The sequence below is a fragment of the Pezoporus flaviventris genome, unplaced genomic scaffold (genome assembly GCF_033815535.1).
Source record: "Pezoporus flaviventris isolate CSIRO_AGI_PZ_B2104156 unplaced genomic scaffold, CSIRO_AGI_Pfla_v1 ptg000002l, whole genome shotgun sequence".
Lineage (NCBI taxonomy): Eukaryota > Metazoa > Chordata > Aves > Psittaciformes > Psittacidae > Pezoporus > Pezoporus flaviventris.
Genome location: NW_026892550.1, coordinates 69,835,996 through 69,863,800, shown reverse-complemented (window position 1 = coordinate 69,863,800; position 27,805 = coordinate 69,835,996). Strand labels below are relative to the sequence as shown.

Sequence of the window (27,805 nt, the reverse complement as noted above, 5' to 3'; positions counted from 1 at the left end):
GTAACCCAGAACCACACAGCCGCTCGCTCTTTCCTCTCCCTTCTTCCTCCCCCTGCTTCCCCTGAGCTCACCTGGTTTTGTCAAAGTTCATTCCTTGTTGGGATGATGGTCGGAGGGAAGTCAGGGTCAGTTGATGGTGACGTGAGGAGAGTTCTGCTGCTGCTGCTGGCTTTTCCCATGACTTTATTCTCCACTGATGATCATGACAGCACATTTCTTCTTTTCAAAGCCCAGAGTGGTGGGGATGGGCATCCAGCTGATGGGCTATAAAAGTGTTATATACCAGGCAACAGCATATAATTGAGTTCATTGGCTGTTTTCCCCCCAGACTGAATCTCCTTGAGGTACACACGGGAATTCCCCATCTTCCCCCATCACCCACCAAGTATATCCGGGTCCCTGAGCAAAAGCAGTCCCACGAGTGGGTCTGCCTTTACCTGAAGCAGGAATAACCCAGACCGTCTTCTCCAGCAAATTCTTCATGTGCACCACAGGAACTTTATCCCCTTCTACAGTATGTGAAAGTTCTGACTGGGCTGGGCCAGCCCTGTTGGCAGATCCTCTGGTGTTGACCAACCAGGTGGCCTTTGGTAAGTGTGTATCCCAATGCTTGAAAGTCCCACCACCCATTCCTCTCAGTGTAGTTTTTAACATCGTACCGTTCGATTTCCCAGAGGCTGGTGCATGGTAGGGGATGTGATATACCCACTCAATGCCATGCTCTTTGGCCCAAGCGTCTATAAGGTTATTCCAGAAATGAGTCCCATTGTCTGACTCAATTCTCTGTGGGGTGCTGTGTCACCACAAAATCTGTTTCTCAAGGCCCAGGATAGTGTTCCGGGCAGTGGCGTGGGGCACGGCGTGTGTCTCCAGCCATCCGGTGGTTGCTTCCACCACGGTAAGCACATGGTGCTTGCCTTGGCGGGTTGGTGGGAGTGTGATACAATCAATCTGCCAGGCCTCCCCATATTTGTACTTCAGCCATCGTCCTCCATACCAAAGAGGCTTTAACCGCTTGGCTTGCTTAACTGCAGCACGTTTCACACTCATGAATAACCTTGGCAATAGTGTCCATTGTTAAGTTCACCCCTTGATCACGAGCCCATCTGTATGTTACATCTCTGCCTTGATGGCATGAGGTGTCTTAGCAACAGCTAAAAACACCGGTGTGTTACCGCATTATTCTCAGACTAAAGTCAAAAACACAGCACTGCACCAGCTAGTAAGAAGGATGAAAATGACTGCTACTGCTGAACCCAGCACACCATACTGATGAAGAGTCTCATTTGTCGGTTTTATGTGCGTGGTCTGGCTGTTGGGTGCCACTGGGATCCTGGCAAAGTGATCTGGGAGAAGCGGGAAGGAAAATATCCATGTCTGTGTGGTCTTAATAGTAATCAATCAGTGCACTGCGTGATATGCCTGCACTTTCTTGCTTCAGCAGGCGGCTTTAACCTCATTTAGGTCAGTGTGAATGTATCCTGGAGGGGTCATTTCCCAGATTTTCCCCCTCTGAAAGCTGGAAGATTTTGTCTTAGGGGGGATTTTTAACCTGAGAAGCAGTGAGACTAAACTGGATTGATTTAAGTGCTCTGGGACAGAGCAAAACAGAAAATAGTGCAAGGCATCGCTGCAGAGTTGATTACTTCTTGTGTAAGAGCCACTGCTTGGGGTTCATCTCCTTCTCCCCTCTGCATTAAACAGCTCTGAGCCCTGATGTTTTTTCGGCACTAGACCAGCTCGACCTTGGTGGGGTTCCAGCAGTGAAGATGAGTGGCATTGGTTGGTGTTGGCTGTGGTTGGAGAGAGAAACGCCCCCAAATGGACCCCAGTAACGTCCCCCCAGGTACAAAGGGCATGTGCCAGCCACTCTGTGGCTCTCAACAAGGTCCCGGCCTGGCCTCTCACGCAGGAATGACTCTTCCTGGTCAATCCTATGAAACATGCCTAATGATTGCATTTGATCCTGCCTACCCCTGCCTGTGTCTGGCAGCATCAGACCTGCAGCAGAACAGACCCTCAATGCAGGGAACGTGTAGCACAGGCAAGCCTGCTCCTCCACTCCTGGGGTTATCCCAGCTTTACTACGTTATTTTTCATGAGGATTCAAGAATTAACTGGGGAAATGAACTGGTGGCACCTTGTAAGCGGCGAGGAGAATCAGACAGGCCAACCCAATATGGGTGATAAGCAACTTCTACCTTATTTGTGACGCAGTTCACACATATATAGGAGTGGTATTCAGCCACTCCTTCTTGGCGCAACAGTATTGGTTAGCCCCCCCACAGCTTCCTCCACATTGTCCTCCCAGGTCCGGTCTCCGACCACCTGTGGGGGCCACCCCCTGCCTTGCTTGCACAGTCCTCCAGAACTCTATGGTCCTGCTCTTAGAGTCATTCTGCAACAATTCCCCCCTTTTTCTTTGTGCAAGCAAGGCATTATGGGTTATTCTGTTCACCTGTTTTATCACACAACTATAAACAAGTCTAATAGCTACGATGATTAACCTAATCATGATACATAAGTGCAATACTTTTAAACAGCAGTGTCTGACTCAACCTGTAATGCCCCGTGAAGACAACCATCTAGTTATTCTTAGGATATTGCTCATTTACTATTGCTGGGTAAGCTGAGCCAGGGTTCTCAGCTGTGCGTGCATCGAATTAACATAATCAGAGAGACTCATACAAGACATTCCATCAGACTCTTCACATCTATGTCCCTGTTCCAACAACAAAAGGTTCTGCAGTGTTGCATGTCTTACAGAGTCAACATTAAAACAAATCGGGAATTGCCTTCGATGTAGAATTGTCTGCTTAGCAACTCAGCAACCCAGTCTGCTTAGTTGAGCTGAAGCACTTACAGTGATTTGGCATATTATGATTGGATACATGTTTTGAAGACCCTTAGTGACTAACATATAATTGCTTAAACACAGCTGTGAGAACTCAACCTTGAAAGCTTGCCAACAGTCCACAGTTCTCATTAACTTGGTGAATTCCAGCCTCTTATCTTGCTTGCTTAAGCTTCTTCGGGCCTCCCATGGCCTTGCTGTATCTTTCAGGACTATTCAAAGTTTATGTACCACTTATGCATTCTCCTGTGAGAACACCGTCTCCACATCTTCCCCCTTTATGTTTTATATATGGTTTGGGTGGCTCTACTTGAGCAGGGGATCCGGGCTAGATTATATTTCCAACATACGCTAACTAGAGGCTGCCTGGGCCTGCCCCTTTTTTCTGCTGTATGGCTCTCTGATAACAGGCTGTATAGCTCTCTGATCCTTCTGGCATGGCATGTGTCCCCACCGCTCCACGCCTGCTGGGTTGCAGCCAACAGCGGAGCTAAAGGTTCTTCTTGGTGGCAAACACAGAAGCCAACCCAGTCTTGCCCTTGATTGTGGTAGCAGGCATTTGGTCAGCCTCAGTCCTTGCACCTTGTTGTCAATGCACAGTTTCACCTGCTTCATCCAGTAACAAGTTGCTACTACAGCAAGGCACACACACATTTACATTAGCAGAGTAACTGTTACAGGGTGCAGCAGCATGTTGAAGATGCTGATGGCAGTGAGGGACTAGCCAAAGAAATTTCTTACCAGTGGAATTCTCCCCCCCTCTTAAATTTGTTCCATCACCTGCTTTATAACACTACCATTGTATTAAAATTTTTCTAGCTTTTGCCTTAGCATTTTCTAGCAGCTACTGCAAATTTCCATACTCTAACATCTCTTTTACAAGTGACAAATCTATACAGTACAAGGTGCAGTTTCTTATTAGCAACTAGCTAGTAAATACAGGTGGTTTTATACACAAAATCACAACCTCTAATAATAGCTATTTTACAAGCACACATATTCAGGATGTTACTTTTCAGTTGCCCCCAAGTGATGTTTTGCAGTTATTTGTTCTTTCTCTTCCTCTATCTCATTCTGCTTGGGGTAATCACGGTCAGCTCCTGTAGCTGAGGCATCAGGTTTATCCATTCGTCTGTCCAGCTCATGGCAAGGCTTGACAAACTTTGCAGGCAGTCACCATGGACCTGTAGGCAGGAGGACACCAATATACCCCCTCCCCCAGGTTATCAGTTCTTCAGTTCTTGAGAAGTAGACGGGTTAAACAGGTTAAGTGCAGCATCATTACTCTCTCTCCCTCCCCCCCTCTTTTTAAGTCCCTGCAAAAGCCATCATTACTCCCACTACAGTCCCACGTACAGAACGTGGCACAAGGACCCTGTGGAGACTAACAGCAAACCAGCTCCGAGAAGCATCACTGCAGTGCGAGGTGGCAGGCTCAACCTTAGCGGGCGTCCCCGCAGAGGCTCTGCCTCCCCCACATCGTATGAGGCTTGGGCTTTTATACTGACCAAAATGCACACTCATTCCGACACAGGTGGCCAGCCTGTGCTGGAAGAAGTGGCCAGCAGTATCTACAGAGGTCTCCAAGGGTTGATAGAAACCTGGACATACTTATATTTACCAACTTCTAGTACATGAGTATCACAGAGAAACTGTATGGGCTCCCCCTGTCAGTTGCAAGAAAAAATCATAACATACACAGCTTGAGTATAAGAGGATTGTAACGCATACGTGGTCACTGTTTGTCAGGCCTCCTTAACTATTTTGAGATCAAGAGCTTCCCACTCTTTAGCCCCCTGCTGTGTAGTAAACACAGGATATGCAAAGATGCCCATTGCAGAAAATTCCCCGGTAATGTTCACCTCTTTGATTATCCATTGTTACAACTGAGCGTCTCCAGGGCCAGTAAGTCTGAGCAGACCCACCCGGGAGACGAAGAGTCAGGGTCTGGAAGCAGAGGATATAAATCTGGCTCGGATTCAGGGGATTCGGGGGCTGATCCTGCGCCGAACTCGGGGTCTCCGGTGCTCGCAGCTGTGTCTTTCTTATCAGATGTATCTCGTTCGGTATGTAGCCATCTGCAGACCTGGCTCCTCCGTGACTGAGTTAAAAATTTTTTCACTCTAGGGCATAGTGGGTTGGAGAGGCTCGCGGTTCCTTTAAATCTCCCGCTCGCGCATGATCCCTATTTTCTACTGCGTGCTTCAAAGTGGCGCCGCAATCGATCCGGCGCCGAGGCACCGCCCTCTTTCTTTCGGATTCCTCGGCATTTATCATACGTATACCTTCTAATATACTTTCTCTGTCCTTTTCAAAGTCCCTACTTTCGGAACTGGGGTGGTGGGGGAGCAGGGGGTTGCACCTCCTCCGCGGCACCTTCTGATGGAAGGGGAGAAAAGGAAGGGGGTGGGGGTGGGGGGTGGGGGGAAACCCTGTGCTCCCGCGAGTTGGGGGGGGGAACGAGTTGTAATCTTCCCCCGGTTTCAACCGACCGGGGACGTCTGTTCCTAGTTTCTCCGTTGCTACCGCGGCAGTTTTCTTTTCTGCCTTGTATCTTTTTATACAGTTCATTACTTCCCTCCGTGGTTTACCGAGTTTCTTTGCCTTTTTATAATCATTAAGCACTGAGTCAAATAGTTCATCACCAAACTTTCGCCACTCACTCTCCTCAAATATTGTATTAGGATCTGCAAAAAAAATCCCTTAGCCTTCCCTAGCCGCTAGACCTGCTAGCTGCTTTAGAGTCTCAGGCTCAATTCCCCGCTTTATAAAAAGCACTGTAAAAAGTTCAGGGCTCAGTTCCCCGCTCTTATAAAAAGCACTGTAATAAGTCCAGGGCTACCTCTCGGTCCATTTTCATGGCCAGCCTTTTCCGGATCATCTTCTTCTGGGTCGTCCTGTAACCTCGGTCTCCGGATCGGCCTCCCGACGCAGCAGTGTCTGGTTCGCCCCAGCGGCGGATTCCTTTCGGTTAGTCCGAGCACCCGGGTCCGTCACGCCACCGCAGCAGCATTGCCCGCGCTTCCCGGCCACTGCCGCCGGCGCCGCTCACTCGCCGTTCCGGGTCCCCGTCGAGCGGGGCCGTGTATCCGGGTCCCCGTTAAACCGGGGCCCTGTATCCGGGTCCCCGTCGACCGGGGCCCTGTATCTGGGTCCCCGCTAGTCGGGGCCCTGTATCTGGGTCCCCGCTAGTCGGGGCCCTGTATCCCGGGTCCCCGCTAGTCGGAGCCCTGTAATCCGGGTCCCCAGCGACCAGGGCCCTGTAGTCTGCGTCCCTGTTCGGGCTCCATTTGTAAGCGGCGAGGAAAAGCAGACACGCTAACCCAATATGGGTGATAAGCAGCTTCTGCTTTATTTGTGACGCAGTTCACATATATATAGGAGTGGTATTCAGCCACTCCTTCTTGGCACAACAGTATTGGTTAGCCCCCCCACAGCTTCCTCCACATTGTCCTCCCAGGTCCGGTCTCCGACCACCTGTGGGGGCCACCCCCTGCCTTGCTTGCACAGTCCTCCAGAACTCTATGGTCCTGCTCTTAGAGTCATTCTGCAACAGCACCTAAAGACTAGATTTTATGGGGAGGAAAAAAAATATTAACGTAGGGACAGCATCTGCAACCAATGGGATTCACCTTCTTCTACCCCATAAATATTAATTTTGGCATTTTGAGCCTGTGTCGTGGAGCCAACATCATGGAGCCCCTTGAGAGGCAGGAGGGAAGTCTGCACTGGAGATGTGTCATGGTTTCAACCCAGCCGGCAGCTAAGGACCACGGGGCCACTTGCTCACCCCTGTTCTGTTCCCCTGGGTCAGCTGTCCTGTCTCTGCTTCCTCCTGGCTTCCCCTCCTCCCTGGCAGAGCATGAGACTCAGAAAGTCCTTGGTCAGACTAAACATTACTTAGCAACAACTAAAAACATCGGTGTTATCAGCGTCGTTCCGAGGCTAAAGTCAAAAACACAGCACTGCACCAGCTACTAAGAAGGAGAAAAATGACGGCTACTGCTGGACCCAGGACAGTAAGGAAACATTTTTCCTTGCTACCTGCTAGTGTAAACTCAACATCCCCAAGCTTTCATACACATAGCCCTTTACAAAATCTTAACTACTTCCATTGCCAGATAACATGCCCACCATTTTGGAGTCTGTCCTGGACTTCTGGGTGGCCCACTGCATGCTGCCTGGTGCTCTTCAGATACAGCCCAGCAAGGGTTCCCAGTCCCTCTCCCCCTCCTGTCTCCAGACCAGAGAGCACTGTCCCTTCCCTTTGCTGCAGCAGCAAGGGAGCACTGGAAAAAGAAGCGGGCAAGACTACTGGGAAAACGGTGACAAGCTATTCCGCTGTCGGGAAGGAGCAGTGCTCTCAAACAGCTGTGTGTGCAAGGCACTGCAGCAGGTCTGCATGTGCCTCCCTTGGGTGCTGTCCCCAAGCAATGGGGTGGTGCTGGCCACCTCCAGCCAGTGGCCCAGTGTCAAGGAGGAAGCCTCGGCCACGGGGCAGCAGTTCCAAAGGTGATGACCCGCAGAGAATGTCACTGTCAGCTCATTGTGATGTGTGCGGAGAGCTGACAGGGAAGCAAAGACCTACTGAGGAGGCCACTGCCAGTGACTGTGGCCACCCTGTGGGCAGAGGGACAGTTGCCCCACATGCAGGCACCTCACATGGCGCACTGGGGTCATATTTCTTCTCCCAGCTGGGCACAGCAGATGATCCTGAGGTACCCCGGACACCACAGGGTGCAGATGGCGTCTTCTTCCTGGGAGAGGAAACGTTGCAGCTCAGAGCTGGACAAAGCAGCAGCTTTTCTCCCCAGCCTTGTTTCTAGCGACTACCTCGGGACCAGCTTTCAGGCAGTCCACGGAGTGCTGCTCTTTGCAGATATTTCAGGTAGGGTGCGCAGGGAGGAGCAACTGTGACATCGAGGAACGTGAGCCATTCTGGCACACACCAGGCCCTTTGGAGCCCTGCCCCTGCTGCTGATAGTGAGTGGCCATAATGAATGCTGAGGTCTTCTGCTGGGATTCCCAAAAAGGATGGGCTATCATGGGTGGTTAAGCACTGCTGCAACCCACACTGTGTTGGGGCATGGGAAGGTGCCGGGCTGGGCACCCCGGCTGGCCAGTGTGGAACTGGCTGCCAGGTCCTTTGGTCCCCAGGGCATTCATTTCCTGATTTCTGGGTGTCTCTGTTACAGATTTCACCTCTTTGACAGAGCACTGTATCTGGAAGGGTGGTTCACAGAGAGGCACTGATGAGTTGGCGGAAGACCTCAATCACTACCTGTGTGACGTTTTGGAGGGTAAGAGCCATGCTGCAGGACTGCCTGGCGGCAGGCCATAGGGCTGCTCATGGAATGGGGAGGCTGGTATCCTGGGCAACCTAGTCCTGCTTCCTTGGAAGGGCTGGGACTTTCTGTGGCCTGGAGGAACAGTGAGAACGGCCAGGCTCTCCTGGCAAGTCAGGACAAGTGCAGGTCCTTTCTGCTCCCCACTGTGGCCAAAGAGGCACCCACTTTCTCAGCAGCCACCTCTGTGCTTCTGATGGGAACACCCAGCTCCATGGTGCCTGGGGGCCCAGAGCAGGCTGAGAGCACCAAGCAAGTGCCAGCGCACAAGTGACCTGGACATGCTGGCACTGGCGTTGTGTGGGAAAGACAGGGAGAGACAGAGACCCTTCCAAGCCCATTTTCTCAGGGGATGTCTTGACCCTTCTGAGCTGATTATGAGCACATTCTGGACACCCCTTTGGCAGCATTTGTAAAGAAAAGCAGAAGAGGCCTCGAAGAGGATGAAGGGTCTAGAGCATCTCTCCTACAAGGAAAGGCTGGGGGAACTGGGCCTGTTTAGCCTAGGGAAGAGAAGGCTTCAGGGGATCTTACAGTAATGTGTCTAAAACTTCAAGGGAGGGAGCAGATTAGACAGAGCTAGGCTCTTTCCAGTGGTGCTCATTGTCAGGACCAGAGGCCATGCCATGGGCACGCACTGAAGCACAGCAGTTTCCCTCTGTAAGTTGGGAAACACTTTTTGGCTGTGAGGGGTGACTGACTGATTGCCAGGGAGCTTGAGAAATCTTCCTCTTTTGGCTCTTCCAAAGCCATCTAGCCAGCGTCCTGGGCAGCTGGCTCTGCCCCGCTTGAGAGCAGGGTTGGACCAGATGGACCCCAGAGGTTCCTTCCAGCCTCCACCATTCTGAAAATTAGGTGGCAGCTTGAGGCCATGCCTCTGTGCCTTCTGTGCAGGTACCAGGGCTGCAGCCCCTGGGAGCCTGGGAGGCAGGCCAGGGTGGTGCTTTTCCTAAGCTGTGCCGGATAGTGCACCGTCGCCTGGGTGCTCCGCTCTGAGCACGGGGGCTTCCTTTGTGGATTATGGAAGAAGGTGTCCACATGACTCTTCCTTTCCTTCCCTCTGTCTCCAGACATGCTGACTCTTGGAGGTGACATCTTGAAGTTTGCTGGTACGTACTTAGGATGATGATGCCCATGGGTATTAATCTGCAGCACGGGACTGCTGTGGCAGCTCTGCTGTCCTCCTTCAGAGGCTCTGTGCAGCACCTTGAGCCATCTTCCTGGCCACTCTCATACGCCTTTGCAGCGCCCTTTCTCCAGGCTTCTCTTCCCACCCTGGGCCTGCAGTTTGGCTTCGGCAAGGGTGGTGGCTCCCCTCCCTCTGCCTCAGCTTGCAGGGCTCTGTGCTGGGGGTGAGGGCAGAGGCAGCACTGAGAGGAGGAGACCTACTAGAAGGTGAAGCCGAAGGCATTTATTGGAGTGCTGGTGAGGGACGGGGGGACGGGGGAATGGAGGGACGGGCTGGTGACAGCACAGCTCAGGCTGCCAGGCCGCAAGAGGAGGAGGAGTCCCAGCAAGTCCAGAGGTCCTCCAGAGGCCTATGGCCTCCCACAAGTCCATCTTTTTCAGCACGTCATCTGGTTTCTGCTGTCCCTGCCATGGAGCGTAGGTCAGGGAGAGTCAGGTCTCAGCAGAGCCTTGACGTTCCCTTGCTTTCCCCAGGGGATGCTGTGCTGCTGCTGTGGAGAGCAAGACCCAGTGAGATGGCCAAGACCATCAGCCTTGTGGTGCACTGTAGCTGGCAGATCCAGAAGAAGTACCGGAGGCATGACATGCTCGTGGGTCAGAAATTCCGACTTAAGATAGGTACAAGTGCTGTGCCAGGTGCAGATCTGTGGCACTCTCCTGTGCTTCACACTGGCAGGGAATGCGGGGATCCCCGTCTGGGGCTAGCGCCAAAGGAAAGCATCTCCTGCAAGCATTCAAGGGGCCACCTGTAGTTGGACACCAGACCACTGGGTTTGTGTGCGTTCACAGTTAGAATTAAACCTGGCAAGGGATCTGAAAGATAACAGGAAGAGCTTCTATAGGTATGTAGCAAATAAAAAGACAGACTAGGGCAACATGGGCCCTCTCCAGAAGCTATCAGGAGAACTGGCTACCCTGGATTTGGAGAAGGCTGAGGTTCTTAATGACTTCTTTGCCTCAGCCGTCACTGGCAAATGCTCTGAGCACACCACCCAAGTCCTGGAAGGCAGATGCAGGGACTGTGAGAATGAAGACCTTCGGCCCACTGTAGGAGGGGATCTGGTTCAAGATCATCCTAAGAACCTGAATGTGCACAAACCCATGGGAACTGATGCAGTCCGTCTGCGGTTCCTGAAGGAGCTGGTGAATGAAGTTGCAACTGTCCATCATATTTGAAAAATCATGGCAGTCATGTCAAGTTCCTGACGACTGGAAAAAGGGAAATATAACCCCCATTTTCAAGAAGGGGAAAATGGATGACCCAGGGAACTACAGACCAGTCAGTCTCACCTCTGTGCCTGGCAAAATCTTGGAGCAGATTCTCCTGGAAGGCATGCTAAGGCACATGAAAAACAACAAGGTGCTTGGTGACAGCCAGCATGGCTTCACTAAGGGGAAATCCTGCCTGACCAATTTGGCGGCCTTTTGGGTGACATGGTCTAGTGCGAGATGGCAGTGGGGTTGGATCTAGGTGATCTTAAGGTCCTTTCCAGCCCTCACTGTTCTATGGTTTTATGATTCTGTGAAGCTCAAAGGAAGAGCAGGTGTCAGGTTGAATACTGGGGTCTTTGAGCATCTGCTGTCGGCCAGATGCCTGCAGGAGGAACTTATCCCTTCATTTTTCAGGTGGAGGCAGCTTTGCATCCTTTTCCGTGTTGGATTCTCCCCTGCCTTTCACAAAGAGCAAAGGAGAGCTGCATTGCTTAAGGCTGTGAGAAGGGTTTTGCAGGCTGTAATTTTTCTTGAGCAGACAGCTACAACCCGCCTGCATGTAAAGGGGGTGGGCGGTGATCAGGGGCTTGGTTTGCTGGGTTTCTGGGGCAGGTTAAGACAGCCAGCACTCTCAACACAGTGTCACTGTCCACTTGGTTTGTCTATTTCTTAACACCCATTTAAGGGTCCTGTGTCAGTAGCCCCTCGAGAAGGATGGAGGATGCCCTCCCCCTCCATAATGACCATCTCCCCACTGGGGTTCAGATTGGCTTCTGAACAGCTGAAATGCTGGAGGCTGTAGAGCTCTGCTTCTCCCTCTCTCTCTCCCAGGGATCTCTGCAGGGAATATGCACCACCTGAGGTTTGGAGACGAGAGGCAGCAGTACTTCTGTGTCATTGGCAAGGCCCTGGAGGATGTCTGTGAGGCCGAAAAGCTTGCGGAAGCAGGTGAAATTGTCCTCTCAGCCTCCTGCTGGGAGCTATGTGAGAAGCACAGGCTCAGAACCAGCCATATTGCGGGCAAAACAGCTGTGAAGGTAGGTGGATGGGACAGCATCTAGAGCCATTCTGAGGACCTGGACCTGAAGGAGGGAGGCCTCAGAAAGCTGAAGAGCTGAATGTGGAGAGAGTTGTAGCTCTGAAAGGGGAGAGCAGCTGATGCTCTTGTCCTTTTATGTTAGGAGTAACTCTGGGCTGGGCTTGCTTGGTTTGAGGGGTCAGGAGGCACTGGAAGAGTTTTGGCCCCACCAGCAGTGTCCTCCGTGGGTCACGGAGCTGTTGACAGCTGGGGGATGCTTGGAAGACGTCTGCTCAGCTCCAGGGTTTCTGAGGAAGCACTGCTGTCCTGTCCAGCCAGATAGGCTTCTTCTCCCCTTTTCTGGACAGTGACAGTGGAGGGCAGGATCTGTCCCCTGGGACTCCTGGAGAAGCCAGTGTCAAGTGCTTTCCTTCTGTGTACCTTCAGGTTACGGGCATGAACCAGATGTCTCTGTCGGAATGCCAAAATGTTTTAGACAAGCTTCCACAGAAGGAGAAGTGCTGCTTCACGGAAAACGAATGTGAGTGCCAGATTCACCTTGTTTTGGTTTTGCTTGGAAACATGGGGCCTGGCTGCTGCAGGGGTCAGGGATGAACTACCGCTCCCCTCTTCCCCTCTCAGTTAGCAGTCATGCTTTTGGCCCTCTTGTGCATCAGCTGGGGCAGTTGCTGCTGCTGCCATCTCCTTCCAGGGGACAGCTCTGCCCTAAGCACCTGCAGGTGGCAACACAAGCAAACGCAGGAGTCTCTCCCCTGTTGCCAGTGCTAGCCCCTGCTTTCCAACAGCTCGTAGTCCCATCTTCCCACAGCAACCATGTGTGTTTCCTCTCTGCAGATGCTGTCAGGCCTGCTCTTTTCTTGAACCCTGATACTGATGTGGGAGACATACTTAGTTACATCCCAAAAGCTGTTCTCAGGAAGGTACGCCTGGGCCGTTGCTGCTGGGGCTGCTTTTTTTGCAGGGCAGAAGAAGTGGTGCATTCAGAGAGGGAGTTTCCATGAGAGCAAGCCAAACAAAGAAAATGCATCCCGAGATGACAATGTGGGCAAATTGGGCCAAGGGGCACAGGTGCTGCACCACTGGATGAGTTGTCCTCAGAGAGATGGGTGGTGGGGCAGACATTTGCATCTCTTGTCTTTTCTGTGGGTATGGCTCTTCATGTTCTGTGGACGTGATGGCAGGATAGAGGGGAGAATCCACTGAAGCCCCATGAGCATCGCTCAGTGTCACCACTCATGTCCGTAACTGTCCCAAGATGGGGTGTTACCGGAGCGCCCTTCTCGCCTTTGTCATTTGTGTTCTGATTTGGTATCTGACTGCTGCAAGCTGGGCAGCCTGCCGACCATTTAAACCGAGAGGAGGATCTTCTCTTCCCCTACTAGTACCTGCTATTGCCAGGACACCAGCTCTCCCTTTGTACCTGGCGTGGGCAGCCCCTGGGAGAGCAGGCTTGTGAAGCCGTCATGCTCTTGTCTTCCAGCTTGAAGACAGAGTGCCGCAGGACTTCCTCTGTGAGCTACGGCCAGTCACCATCCTCTTCCTCCACCTGAATTTTGATACAAAGGACATAGTATCTTTCCGCAGTGTCCTCAGTGAAGTCAGCAGCCTGATGCAGGAAATCGTCTGTCCTCACAAGGGTGAAGTGAACAAAGTCTTCCTGTTTGACAAAGTGAGTGTGAGGTGGAATCATCTCCCCCCAACCCAAGAGGGTGGATACTGAGCAAGAGGGGAAGGTTCCTTCTTAGGCATTGTGGCAAGATGTGCTGCATCTGTCCTTGGCAGGGCTGTACATTCCTTTGTGTGTTCGGACTCCCTGGAGTAAAGCTGGCCCATGAGAGCATTCATGCCTTGCAGAGTGCTTTTCAGATCTTCAACTCGTGCTCCAAGATCATTGCAAAAACAGGGTGAGTGTCTGGTGGGGCTGAGGGAGCGCATGCTGCCTGGGCCAGCGTAAAGCAGAGGAAGAAAGAGTGTTGCGTCTAGCTTACCCTCCCCTGTCCTCCCTTCCTTGGCAGGAAGGAAACAGTGCCCTGAGAGGTGGCAGGCAACCCCTGGGCTTATCCCTGGGCAGCCAGGCAGAGTGTCTCCAAGCACACCCTGCTAGCCACCATGCTGGAATGAGCCCTAGTGAAGGCGAGAGGCTCCTTGGTGCCAGAAGCAGCACCTTCTGGGTGACTGGCCTGTGAACAGTGATGGGGCCTAGACACCTGATCTTACATTGCTGTCATCACAGGCAGTGACGCTGTGGCACCTTCTTCCCTCCCTCTTTTCCCACTGGTCACAGGTCACAGCTCAGGGAAGGGGGTCTCAGGAGAAGTGCCCAAAAGTTCCTGCCTGTGCTCTAAGCCCTGTTCCTTGTCCTTGCCGCCTGGGTCCTTTACAGCCCTGAGCTCTCTGTACCCCGAACCCCAGGCTGGCAGGGCAGGATGGCCAGTGGCCCAGGCTAGTGCTGAGGGGAGATGCGGGAAGAGATGAAGCTGGGTGGGCAGGACTGCACCTGGAGCGCTTCTGAAGCCGTGTTGTTTCCCTGTGTGCCAGGACAGTGTCTGTGTCTGTTACCAGTGGGATGGCGTTCTGTGGCCTCATTGGCCACCCTCTGAGGCACGAGTACACAGGTACAAGCACGTGTGTGCGGTGTGGGAAACTGGCGTGAGCTGGTGGGAAGAGGAAGACAGGCTGGGGAGAGTGCCTGTCCAACAACCAGCCAGGAATGGCCCAGGCAGCACCAGTCCTGGGCTGGGGTGGGACACTGGGCTCCACAGCTGGTTGTTCCCCTGGGATCTGCTTAACCCACTGTGGGGCTGCGGGTGTCGGATGTAGGGCAGCCGTTGGTCTGGAAGGGCACTGTGGAGCTGGTGGCACAGGTACATCACTGTGTGCTCTTTCTTCATCTCTCTGGCAGTCATTGGCCAGAAGGTGAACTTGGCAGCCCGGATGATGATGAGCTACTCTGGGCTGGTGACCTGTGATACCACAACCTGTGCCAGCTCTGGGCTGCCCTCTTGCTACTTCAAGGAGCTGCCGGAGAGAAAGATGAAAGGCTTCAAACATCCTGTCACTGTCTATCAATATGTGGGGATCACCACCAACAGGTGAGTGTCCTCTTGAGAAGTCTGGATGAGGGGATGGTGGCATCAAGGGTCCAGCTTGGCCAGCATAGAGGAGTTCTGCAGAGAGAGCAGAAGCCGCTCTCCATTCACTGTGGATGAGACGGTCAGAAGCCCTGGTGTAGGAGGCTTTTTACCTCTCTTCCCTGCTGTTTCCTCTTGCTGGGAGAGTGGGAGTGAAACCACAGGAATGGGGAAGGTTTTGTTTTGGTAGACACAACCTGGCTTTCAGGCTCTGTCCAAATGGCTTTCAAACTGTGCTTTCCGTGCTGTGCTCGCTCTACCACATGCCCTGGTAATGCTGACCCAAGAAGGTTTTGTCCTAGCTGCTCTTGAGTGGGAAGCTTTGGGCCAGTCTGGTTCCCATGGATAAAGGTGGACCCTCAGGACATTCTTCATCATGTCTTCCTCCTCAAACCTGGGCTCTTCCTCTGGGCCAGGATTTGACCTTCTTTTTGGATGATGGTTTGAATGTTAGTCTCTGAAAATACAGGAAGACTTAAGCCAGAGGTGCCAGGTGCTTGGAATCCCAGCCCATTGGGTCCTTGTTTCCAAGACTCTCGGTTTTTCCTGGCCAACGCAGTAAAGATATCTGCTAACCAGCAGCTCACTCTTGCTTCTTTCACATGTCTCTGGGTCTGGCCTCTGTTGACGGACTCTCAATATATTCTCTTGTCCTGGTGTGGCTGTTGGGTTTCTTAATGCTTAAAGCTCTCTCAGCATGCCAGCTTGAACTTTGGTGGGGGGGAGCATGCAGGGGATAACATGCTGCTCGAAAGAAAAACAGGTACCCTGAGGAGCACATCCAGCCCCTCCATGCCAGGCTGCTTCTTGATGTCCCTTGGCTTCTAACCAGCTAACTGACTTGTACTTTCTTTTTCCCCTGCTCCTAGCATATTTGGCATGGCTCTTGCCATGAAGATGCCAGAGAACGCCTCCTTGCTGGGTATGTGGAGAATGCCTTGCTCTTCTGAACCCCAGTTTCTTCCCCTCAGTAACATGTATTGGGAACGGAAAAGGTTTTGCTGGGGATAATGTTGCCTGCAGAGGCCCTGAGGAAGTGCTGGCTCTCTCAGTGCCTACTTAGTTGATATCTTTGGGGTGGGAAGCAGGGTGAGGCGCTCGGTGATCCCAGGCAGGCTCCAGACCTGATAGGAAGGTTTGTTTCAAGCTGCTCACACCCTGGGGGCTAAACCAGTCCCACATCCTTGGGATCAGGAAAGAGATTTCCTTCTGCTAGACTGATGGGGAGTTTTGGTGGTTGGTTCTCCCCCTTGTACTCCTCAGAGGTGCTTTCTTGGCAGCATCTGCTTGTAAACATGGAAAAGTCAAGCATCACGGACGCCTTTAATCACTCAGTGTCTTGCTGGATGTTTTGGGCCCTGTCATGGGTTAACCCCGGTAGGGAACTCAGCCCCACACGGCTGCTCACTCCCCACAGTGGGATGGGGAAGAGAATTGGAAGGGTAAAAGTGAGCCCACTGGATACGGACAGCTTAATAGGTAAAGCAGCTGCTGTGCATCCATGACAGGCAAAATCAGGCATTCTTTCACTGCCTCCTGGTGGCAGGCAGGTGTCCAGCCATTCCCAGGAAAGCAGAGCTTCAACATGTGTATCAAGGACTTGGGAAGACAAACACAGGAACTCGTAATGTGCCCCCTTCCTCCTCCTTTTCCCCAGCTTTTCTTGCGAAGCACAGCATCATATGCAATGAAATAAGCCAGCTGGGGTCTGCTGTTGCAGCTGTGCCCCATCCCAACTTCTTGTGCACCCCCAGCCTGCTTTTGCTGGCAGGGTGGCATGAGAAATAGAAAATGCCTTGATGCTGTGCAAGCCCTCTTCAGCAAGAACTAAAACACGGTTGTGTATCAACACTGATGTGCTCTGTGGCCAGTCGTACAGCCAGGAGAAGATGTTCTAAGTCTGTTTGGGACACAGCTGCCTGAAGCAACTCAGATCATCCCTTCCAGCCTTGTACTGGATCCCTGAGGGGGGATTTGCATGGGGCTGTCTGAATCTCTGTGGGACAGGGCATCCGCTACCACTCTGAGGAAGGCAGAGGTGCAAAAGCTGGGACAAGAGGGTTGGAAGGCAGCAGGGGTATCGTAGGCTGCCAGATGTGGTAGTGGGAGGGAAGCTGTGGTGGAGGGTACCAGCCAAAGGGACAGCTCTTTGCTTTCTAGCATGCCCCAGCAGCTCATTTTCTTGTTTGTCTTCACAGGTCGGAAGAAGGAGATTGACCTCTTTGTCAACTGCTTGGAAGCCTCTAACCGTTTTGGACAAAGACACATACTGGCATTTGAGGGCGCAAGGGGCGCTGGGAAGAGCCAATTACTTAATCACCTGTCCCAGTTAGGCCAGTCTGCTGGCTGCAGGTACAGGGTTTTGTCCTGTAGTTTTGGGACACTGCTTCTTTCCATCCCTGAGAGCCATGGAACGCTCCAGCCCCTTGGCCAGTGTGCCTTGGCCTTGGACTGAAGCCTCCTCAAAAAGCCTCATGGAGGCATTCCATAGTTATCTCCTGCGTGCTCTGCTCCTACCCCTGTCTCTTTGGGGTGTTGGAGGTGCTTCTTGACCTGTGGTGTTTCCTCCTTCACAAATAGAAGGAAAAAGCCCAAACTCGGTGCTTTGCATTGGATTCCAGATGCAACATATAGCAGGGTGGCCTGTCTCAGAAGCCCTGCTTGCCCCCTGACTGTTTCCCAGAAGGAATACTGGGCCAGAAAAGCCTCTCTGTGGCTGAGAGGCAGACTGCTAAGGTCTGGAGCCCAAAGGCAAACTCCACTTGCTCCATGATCACCTCTTAGCTCTGCAAGTCCCTCTGCAGTAGGGAGGTAGGGAGACATGGACCAGCGCTGCAGAAACCAGAAGGGGTCTGGACCTAGCTCTCCCAGTGGCTTGGCAGCAACTGCCTCTCTGTGCCCTTTCTCTTACAAGGAGTGAAACTCCCGGTACCACTTTGAAGTGGGAGGCTGAAGAGTTCCCCCTAAAGGCAACTCCAGCTCTTTTGTCTTAGAAGACTTGGGCCGTTGGGGATCTCAGTGCCTTTTGCTTTTGCATGGCAGGGTATTTGGCATGGAACTGCTAGAGGTCAACGTGAGGCAGTCCTTCTCTGCCATGCGTATTCTGATGGCCAGGGTGATGGGCCTCCATGAGTGTGAATCGTGCAGTGCCAGGGAGCACGTGCTACGGACAAATCTCAACGGGATAATCGAAGAGAGCAACTACTGCCTCCTCAATGACATCTTCCTTGTCAAGGTGAGAGCGAGAGGCCTCTCTGACCCTGGAGAAGGCTTTCTCCTGAGCCCTTCTGGTTCTTCAGCAGTCTTCTAAGGCTGCTGGAGTGCCTTAGCTCAGGGGGAGGGATTGCAGGGGGTCACAGCACATGTTTCCCATTCCTGGCCCCGGGGGCTGCCTGTATGTGGTGACTTAATGTCCCGCGCTGCATCTGGCAGTGCCTGGTGCCTTGTTCGGCATTCTGGAAGCAGCACTGGAATGAGGCTGGGTCTGACCTTGTGCTGAGGTCATTGCTGTGTGAGTGGTCTGCTCCAGCCAGCCCAAGATCCCACAGTCAGAGAACCAGCTCTTCAGCCCACCGCCAAGATGCAGCTCTGCCTGAGCCTCTGCTTTAGGCTCTAGTTGAAGTCCCACTGTGGCCTCTTGCACCCGTGCTGGGGAGAGGGAAGGTGCTGAGGCAGAGCAGGGAGGGTTTGCTCTGCCATCTTGCTTGGTGGGTAGGTGTAGCGAGCCCTGGAGACATGTTTCTCCCTGACTTTGCTTTTCTGTCTAGTTTCCCATTTCAGACAAGGTTCGCCAAATGCATGAAATGCAAAGGAAAGAGGAATTGCATTCAACCTGGGCAAAAGTGCTAGAGAAGGTGAGCATTTCTCCTTTTCTCCTTCTGGGTCAGAGGAGGAAAACAACCCTGCTGGCTCTGGGCTCTGCGCCACAGCAGTGTGAGTGGGTGGGAGGACCTGGTCCTTGCCCTCTAGGGCCTGAGAAACCCCCCATGTTCTCTCCATAGCCCGACAAGCATACTAGTAACTTTCCTCCCTTAAAGCGTTCCCTGGAGGAGAGAGAATTCTGCGTTCCCTTGCCCAAGCTCCCTCCTTCTGCAGGGCAGGTGATGTTAAGCATGACCTGAAAATCTCAAAGAAATTAGGCATTGGGAAGCTTCCAAGCACGGAGTTGGTTGGGGTGAGACTTGAGAGCATCCTCTCAAGAGACAGAGGCAAAATCTCCTTCCCTGTAAGACACTTGAGAATCCACTGGATTCCCCTCAGAACAACTCTTTTTTTTCCAGACCATTGACAGAAATGCCATATTTGTCATCGACAATGCCCATTTCATTGACCCCGCCTCCTGGAGTATCATGGCACCTCTGCTCTGGAACATCTCTGTCTTCATGGTCATGAGCTTATGTCCCGGCTTTGCAAGAACCGAGAGCTTTCACAAAGCCACAGCAAACAACCTGATGTCCCATAAAATCATCTGCTTTCAACTAGAGAAGCTGAAACCTTCAGCTGTGGTGCAGAAGCTCTGCCAGGACCTTAGAGTGGTCAGCATCCCTAGGGCTTTAGTGAGGTAAGTTGGAGCAGGGGAGCTCCCTGGACACGAAGCATAGGAGCTGCCAACCCTTTGCTGTTTCACAAGGAGGAAGGGAGGAAGACCCCCAAGGCCAAGCATATCTGGGGTGTGAAAAGGGCTTGGTCTAAGTGGCCAGGCTGTGTGGCAGATTCCCTGGGGCAGAGGTCTGCCCTGCTGCCAGAGAGCACCTAAGCTCCTGAGGAGAGGAAAGGCAGGGCTTGCTGCTCTGTGCTTTGGGCACTGTCTGCAAGTCTTTCCCCAGGGACTTCAGCAAAGGCTGGAGGTTCAGGGGGGCCAAAAACCACATGCCAGCAGGAGGACCTCCCTTTCAGAAGTGAGGTGTAGCTGTGACAAAGATGCTGGCTCCCCAGCTATGCCTGAGTGGCTTGCTACCCACCTCAACTGTTTTTCCTTTTAGGGTGGCGAGTCACTGGAACATGTTGTCCAAAGATGTGGTGAATGCTCCACCCCTGGGAGGGTTCAAGGTCGGGTTGGACAGAGCCTTGGGCGACATGGTCTAGTGTGAGGTGTCCTTGCCCATGGGAGGGGGTTGGAACTAGATGATCCTAAGGTCCTTTCCAAACCAACCCATTCTATGATTCTACTTCTCTTGTGCTGATCACTGCTGGATCTGTTCCTGCCCAGGTTCCTTGTCCAAAGAAGCTTGGGGATCCCGTATTACTTGGAGGAGCTGGTGCACTTCCTTCGTTGCAACGACATGCTCTTGTTCCGCACCAAGAAGTGGGGTGAAAAAGCAGAGGACAGCTGGGAGAACCTGAACAGTAAGAACCTTTGCCACTGACTAATGAGTTGCTGTGTTGCATTCCCTACAGCACAAACTTGCCCCTTCATTGCCCCATGGATTAGGGGCAGAGTAAGATCTTGCAGCAGATCATGCAGAACTTGGCCTGGCAGAGGCACGGGCTTCTGTGTGCCTTGTTGTCAGGACAGCCAAAGCAGTGGCTCACAAGTTGTGGCTTGGAGGGGCCTCAGTTCTTGGGGCTAAACCTCAGGGGAAATGGTTCTGGACCACGTAGGTTGTGGTCGTGAGACGTTCTCATGAGCACAGAACTTATGTTGGCCAAATGCTAGCTTAACTGAGAACAAACTCCAGCTTGAGGTGAGGGCCAGGAGCGGGAAACTTCCAGTGAAAACTATTTTGCTCTGCTCAGAGAGCATGTTCAGCACCCGCAGGTCAGTGCACCTGTACTGTGTGGTGTGAAGGGGCCTTGGACTATTTCAGGTGAACTTGGAAACATTTTCAGGCTGCAGGTCACTTTGCAAATTGCCTCATTCCTTCTCTCTTGCTCCACCTAGCTTTTGCAGTCTTGGAGTCATCCCTCACAGCAAGCTCAAGGTCCAGAGCAGGGGCTGCGGCCATGATCTGCATTGTAAGGCCAGGCGTGAACCTGGACAGCACCATGCTGCCCAGTAACTTGAAAGGTGAGGGGCAGAGAGCCACTCTGCTGGCTCTTGGCTGTGCCGCAGGGGCTGGAGGGAGGCTGGGCATCACTGTGCTGCAGAGTCACCCTCTCAGCTTTGGGGCTGGAAAAGGTGGCTCTGCTCCAACCAGCAACAGTCCTGGCATTGTGGGCAACCATTTTTCCTTCCTGTGTGTGGAGCAGCTTGAGCCTGCTGGTTGCTTTCCAGCAGCAGGTAGAAGAGGAAAAGTTGTTGATGCAACACTAAAATGACTCCCTTTTCTCACAGAAGCAAATCTTCTACTGGGACAAAAATTTGACTTGCCTCTGACTCACCTTTGAACACAGCTTCCATCTTGCTACTTTCTTTTTGAGTTCCCCAGCTAACAGTGGTTTCATGGCATGTTGTGGTGGTTTAAGCCCAGCCACGCATCTCACACTGTCACTCCCCCCCACCCCCCCACCCCCCCTCCCGGAGGGATGGGGAGGAGAATGGAAAGAATGTAACTCCAATGGGTTGAGATAAGAACAGTTCAGTAACTAAGGTATAACACAAACCACTACTGCTACCACCAATAATAATAATGATAAGGGAAATAACAAGGGAAGAGAATACAACCGCTCACCACCTGCCAACCGATACCCAGTCCGACCAAGCAGTGATCTAACCCTTCCTGGTAACTGCCCCCAGTTTACATCCTGGGCATGATGTGCTGTGGTATGGAATACCTCTTTGGCTAGTCTGGGTCAGCTGTCCTGTCTCTGCTTCCTCCTGGCTTCCCCTCCTCCCTGGCAGAGCATGAGACTCAGAAGATCCTTGGTCAGACTAAACATTACTTAGCAACAACTAAAAACGTCGGTGTTACAAGCGTTGTTCCGAGGCTAAAGTCAAAAACACAGCAGTGCACCAGCTACTAAGAAGGAGAAAAATGACTGCTACTGCTGAACCCAAGACACACGTAATTAAAAAAAATAAACCACTTTCCTGTGGATTTTCATGGAAGTTCACCTGTAGCCAGGGGAACTGTCAATGACTGTTGAATGTCCCTCCTGTCTGTCAGTAGCCATTTGTATGAACCTTGAAGAAACATTCCTGCTCTTAAGTTGTTTTGCCCAAAGCAACCCAAGAAGAAAAGTCAAAGAAAAGAAGAGTAAGGTCTGGCTGAGTTGAGACAACCTTTCTCGGGAGCTCTGAGTTCACCTCTGAGGTGGTGAAAGTTGTCTGTTCCCTGCTTGCAGGGCTGGCAAAAACCTAGTCCAGGTTTGGCAGGGCACATTGTGGGACGCATGTACCTGCTGGATCCTGCCCTATCCCAGTGGGGGAGTGTGTCTGTTGAGTGTCTCACTTTTTCCCAGGCCCTGTGAACTGCAAATCCAGTAGGAGCGGAGCCATTGTGCAGACACCTGTCCTGGGCTGCAATTGCCCAGAAGTGGCCAGTGTAGGGCCAAAGCCTATCCTGTTCATGCGTCGAATCTTTGCAGTGCCTCCAGCCTCAGTGTGGGGAAGAGGTAGGACTGAGACGTGTGGCTTCTCCTTGACAGAGATTGTGCTGGCTCAGCTGGACGAGATCACCCCACTGGAGCAGACTGTTTTGAAGTTTGCAGCCATCATCGGGCCGGTGTTCACTACCCAGCTGCTGTCATACATTCTTCCGATTAGAATGAGGCACAAGATGACTACCTTGTTGGACAGTCTAGTGAGTGACAACATCCTCAAGTGGACGGAGAGCACTGAGGAGCCAGAAGACGTCCAAGATCCTAGCAAGGAGCCAGCCACCCCTCCGCAGGCAGAGATTGGTAAGTGGTAGCAGTGGGGTGGACAAGGAGCTCCCAGATGGGCTCCTAAGGGCGTGGCGTGATTCCCTTCCTGTGAGGGCTGGCATGGCTGTTGGGGATGGGTTTGTCAAAGCTGTTACAAGTCAGTCTGAAAGCACACTAGGTTTGCACTGGAGGGAAGTTCCCACCAGCTGTCCCAAATGCCTCTGCTCCCCTGAATCCAAGTGCTGCTCGTAGCGCAGGCATGGGACGAGTGGAATCCCTGACATCCTCTCCCAGCCACCTGCAGCATCCAGACAAAAGATGCCCTCCAGAATGGCCCAGGGTCTTCAGCAAGCTTTTATTGGGCTTTGATTACCCTGTGATGCAGGGTTCCTGCTCAGGAGGCTGGTGGCTGCCATGCCAAGAGCGGGGAGAAAGTGCTGGCTGGGGCTTGCTTTGGCTGGCAACAACATCCCCAGCTCCTGCCTGGACCAGTGCAGCTGAGAACTGCATCCCCAAGGCTGTGCTAGCATCAGCCCTTTCACCCCATGCTGCAGGGCTTGGCGTGCAGCAGCACTGTTGCTATTCAGGATCTGCACCGAGGCATGACTGGCTCCCCATCTGGCCACAGCTTGGGCTCATACAAAGGCCCTTTGCCTTGCAGGTGTGGAGACCTCCCCCCCAAGCAAGCAGAGTGTGGGGTGTCCATTTGGTGTGCTGATGTTCCATAAGCCGCTGCTGCGGGAGGCTGCCTACGAGCTGTGGGTCCAGAAACAGCGGGTCACCCTGCACTCCAAGTGTGCTGCCTTCCTGGAGCGGTATGCACACAAATGCCAGAGCTGCGGCCAAGGGGACTTTATTGTCTTCCACCGCTTCGCTGTCAGCAGCACCCAGGACAAAGGGAGCTGTAAGGACTTTGATGATGGGGATGACCCACACACCTGGAAGGCCTTGGTGCTGGCTGGAAAACAGCTGAAGAAGGAGAGGTTTTACATCTCTGCAGGTATGCTGTGCACCATGCTCTGTAATTTGGGCCCTCCGGGAGCCCAGGGATTGGTGCTGGGGGTCGAGTGGGAGTAGATCTGCTAGGAACGAGCCCAGCAGGAGTGGACACCCACTGCAGACTTTCCTCAGTGTGTTAGCACCTTGCAAGGATCCTTGCAGGCCTACTGGGAGAGGGAGAGCAACTCTTATCCCAGGATACATGTGGGAGGTGTCCCTGGTTTTCTTTCAAGGTATTACAGATACTCAGGAGGAGCAGGAGCAGCAGCAGCAGCAAGCTTTTGTGGAAGAGGATTTTGGGTGAGCAGACAAGGTTCTGATTCTTTTTGAAGCGAGTGAGTTCAGGGTGTGCAGAGGAGACAAAGAAAATGCTGGCTTTTGGCTGTCAGCCGTGACTCTAGCTTAGCGAAGAGCCTTTCCGTGGGGTGGGAGCTGAGAGGAGATGGCTGTGGAGATGAGTGAGTGCTTAAGGACGCCCACGGCTCAGTGTCAAAGAAGCCCTCGCTTTCCAGTTCCTGCAGAGTAGTACTGCAAAATCTACAGGGAAAAAGCCACCACAAGGGCTCAGGTGGTTTGCCTGTGGGAGGTGACAGAAAGCCTAGCTTCTTCCTTACTCCCTCCTCCCAAAGGACTTGTATGACTAGTACCTGTCTGTGGCTTCCTGCTCTGCTTTGCACAAAGGGCTTTTGATGTTGTCTCTGGGAAGGAAGACCACTCTAGATGATACCCTTGTATTCTTTGCTCTCTTCTTCCCCTGGGCACTGTCCTCTGGGTAGTGCGACTGACAGAGAGGACAACAATGCGCTCTCATGTGACTGCAAAGGCATCGTGGAGTCAGTGCTTGTGCCATTGGTTCACCACTACACAACACTGGGCAATGCTGCCAGAGCCTTTTACTATCTTCTGGAGACTGCAGCTGCCTACCTGCATGTCTCCAACTACTACATGGTGAGTCGCCCTGCTTGCAGTGTGTCCTGCCTGGCTCTGGGAAGGACAAGTTTGCGTTGCACTAGGACACGACTTTGTGGGTCCTTGGAAGGAAGATGTTGAGCTCTGAGCCTCACTTCTTCCTTTGGTTTGCCTCTTGTGTGGGAAGAGGCATTGGGTGCTGTGCCCTTAGCATGAGGGGCATTAGCAGGGAGGAGGCCTGAACGATCAGTGGTGCCTGTGCTCTGAGGCACACAGTCAAAAACATGACTGTTTGTGCAGGTATCACCAGGGGAAGAAACAGACCCTCTGAAGACAGATGCCAGAGGCAATGGGGGAGGACAAGGGTAGCCATGGGCTCTGCACTAATCTCACCTGCTCTCCGTGTGCTTTCACAAAGGCCCTCAGGAAGCTGAGCGAAGCAGATATCCTGAGGAACTCTCTAAAGAGTAAAGCGAATGTGATATCCCGCTTTGAAGATGCCACCTTCTTCAGCCTCAAAGGGGAGGTAAAGGCGCGGTCTGGAGGGATCTCCTGAGTGATGGAGCTGGATGCCTTCCCCAGATGCAGTGGACAGGAGAGCTCTGGCTTCTCTGGCCACTGGCAGATCCCTGCAGTCTCTTGGGCATCTAGTCCACATTGCGATGTTTCCCTTTTCCTGTGCAGGTCTGCTATGGTGTGGGACGCACAGAGCTGGCAAAGAAAATGATCAGAAAGGCTTTGAGCCTGCTTGGAAGGCCATTTCCCCGGAACCGCGCTGAAGACTTTGTCAGGTCGCAGGTTGAAAAATTGCAGTGTGCCGCTTATGTTGCCAGAAGAGCATCTTCCCTTCCACAGAAGGCCCAGTAAGAAACACGACCAAGAACCCGGGGGAGAAAGAGTTATTTCCTACCTGGTCACAGGCATATGGGCACAGACCTGACGAGGCTTGAGGCCACACAGAGCAATGTGAGGGTAGAACAGGGAACGATAAAGTTCCTCTCTCCCTCCCTCCCTCTGAGGCCCTTGGAACAAAGCATACCTTAGGGTATCAAAGCAGCTTGCAGCCAGGGATGTGTCTGCTGGCACGAGTTGTGGCAGTGGATTGGTGCTGGCTGGGAAGAGAGAGCTGTACTGAAAAGGGGTGGGGGGGCTGGAGGCAGGACCAGGGCATGGAGAAGGAGCAGTAAGAGGAGCTTGGCCCCCCTGGTGCTGTCAGGCCAACATCCTCTCTAGCGGCCAGCTTCCCACTGTGGTACTTGTTGTTTGCCCCTTTCCCTTCTGGCAGCTCCCCCTCCATCAGCTCTATTTCTTCCAAGGAAGTGTAACGGTCTTGTCTGGCACCCGTTTTGCCCCCTGGCCCTGTCTGACCCAGCTCATAGGCTCTAGCCTGTAGAGCTAAAGCCTCTGGGCCTAGCAGTTTCTCTTGCTTGGCAGGAAGAAGAAGCTCGCCTGGCTGCTGCGGCAGAGCCGCTGTCTTTCCTTACTGGAGCACCTCTTCAGGCTGGAGGGCACTTCTGCTGGATGGAGGCTGTCCTGCCTGGCAGCGCGCATGAGGGCCAGCACAGACAGGGCAGTGGACTTGTATCTGTCAGCAGCCTGCACGAGCTATGATGCTGGCTTGGAAATGATCATATAGTTCATTACCACCATCTATCTTACATTTGGAGAAAGACGGTACTCTCCAAATATTTGTAGTACCGTAAGAAGCAATACATACAAATTATTAAATATTCATGTGTCCCTTCGCATTCAGATTAAATCCTTTTATTGTTACAGGATCTGTAAATATCTCCCAGGACACAGAAGGGAAAGGACAGGAGAAGCAGGCAGTTACTTGGGAGTATTTGCTGGGCTTGGTTGGTTTTTGTTGCGTCCCTAATGAAGAGTCCATCCCCAGCATCCCTATAGCCCCCGTTCAGATACTGGAAGGCTGCTATGAGGTCTCCACGCAGCCTTCTCTTCTCCAGGCTGAACAGCCCCAACTTTCTCAGCCTGTCTTCATACGGGAGGTGCTCCAGTCCCCTGATCATCCTCGTGGCCCTCCTCTGGACTTGTTCCAACAGTTCCATATCCTTTTTATGTTGAGGACAATGGAACTGCACACAATACTCCAAGTGAGGTCTCATGAGAGCAGAGTAGAGGGGCAGGATCCCCTCCTTTGACCTGCTGGTCATGTTCCTTTTGAGCATTTGGTCAATGAGAAACTGAACCTGAGCCGGCTTCAGTGTGCGCTCACAGCCCAGAAAGCAAACCATATCCTGGGCTGCATCAAAAGGAGCAGGACAGAGAAGGGAAAGGACAGGAGAAGTAGGCATTTATTTGGGAGTATTTGCTGGGCTTGGTTGGTTTTTGTTGGGTTTTTGTTGGTTTTTTTTCCATTTTACTTATTGTTTAAATTGATTTTAAAATTATCTACCTCTTTTCGCAAGGATTTTCCAGCCAAGTGCAGTCATTTTAAAAGAGCTTTTAAAATCCTGTTGCATTATAGAAGTCTATTATATAAAAGCATGTATTAGTTTTCACGTAATACTATGAATACTATCTTCAGCCCAGTGGTCTCATCTAAACAAATCCAGTGGCTCCCTGGATTAAATCCTTTGCAAGCATTCAATATCATCCAAGTCTTAACAAGTTAGAAGAGCCATGAGGTGGAAGTTCACACCTGGAGGCAGGGAAATGAGCAACTTCCAGTACTTTTTACCAGCAGTGGTAGTCACCTGATGGTAAAAAGGGTCCTCAGACTGACAGGTACAGCTTCACTGACATGTCCATCTGGTGTATACACTGTACATTTCCCATCCTCAGTCCAAGTGAAGTGTCTCACCTCACCCACGTGTTACTGGTACAGCCCAGATGCCCTACGGCCTTCCTTGGAACTTCTTGAACGTGTGCATTTGTTGATCTCCTTCGCTCCAGAGTCAGTGGAGCACTGCTAGTGCTGCCGCTGTGCGGCCTCTTGCAGGGCTGGGAGAGTCCTGGGGGCCGGGGCCTTCTCTTTGGGGTCAGCAGGACCCTGCGGAGGGCGGCTGCAGCGGGATCTGCCGGTTCCAGGGCACAGGGTGCACTGACCCCCCCTTGTGACGTCGCGTGTGGCGAGGCCAGCCTGGCTCGTGCCTGGGGTCCTGCTGCGCACGCTGCGAGGTCTGCAGGGTCGAGCGAGGCTTCTCCTGTTGCTCTGGGTGCTCTGGGGCTGCTGTCAGCAGCACTCGCTGCCCATCCCAGAGCCATCACCAGTGTTTGCCTGGCCCTGCCCGGCTCAGGTAGACGCAGCGCATGACATGTGGAGAAACATTAAAAAAGCAGCAGAAAATCAAGGTGATGTAAACCTGCCCCAAAATCTGAATGCTACATATCCCGTCCGTCACGAGGCGAAGCGACGGGA

General features: G+C 52.5%; 1 protein-coding gene across 1 annotated transcript; it reads left to right on the top strand.

Annotated features, from left to right (window-relative positions):
• The first annotated feature begins 6,980 nt into the window (after positions 1 to 6,980).
• LOC133274854 (adenylate cyclase type 10-like) lies at positions 6,981 to 26,059 on the top strand. The gene is made up of 26 exons (XM_061464362.1): positions 6,981 to 7,366; positions 7,549 to 7,742; positions 8,050 to 8,154; positions 9,270 to 9,308; positions 9,862 to 10,005; positions 11,431 to 11,636; positions 12,065 to 12,158; positions 12,600 to 12,706; positions 13,119 to 13,307; positions 13,421 to 13,542; positions 14,177 to 14,253; positions 14,541 to 14,730; positions 15,639 to 15,691; positions 16,968 to 17,121; positions 17,812 to 18,004; positions 18,537 to 18,623; positions 19,050 to 19,330; positions 19,979 to 20,115; positions 20,651 to 20,776; positions 22,297 to 22,551; positions 23,177 to 23,515; positions 23,748 to 23,814; positions 24,291 to 24,462; positions 24,842 to 24,949; positions 25,108 to 25,286; positions 25,858 to 26,059. The coding sequence occupies exons 1-26, from the start codon at positions 6,981 to 6,983 to the stop codon at positions 26,057 to 26,059; spliced, it is 4,206 nt and encodes a 1,401-aa protein (XP_061320346.1).
• The last annotated feature ends 1,746 nt before the right edge of the window (positions 26,060 to 27,805 follow it).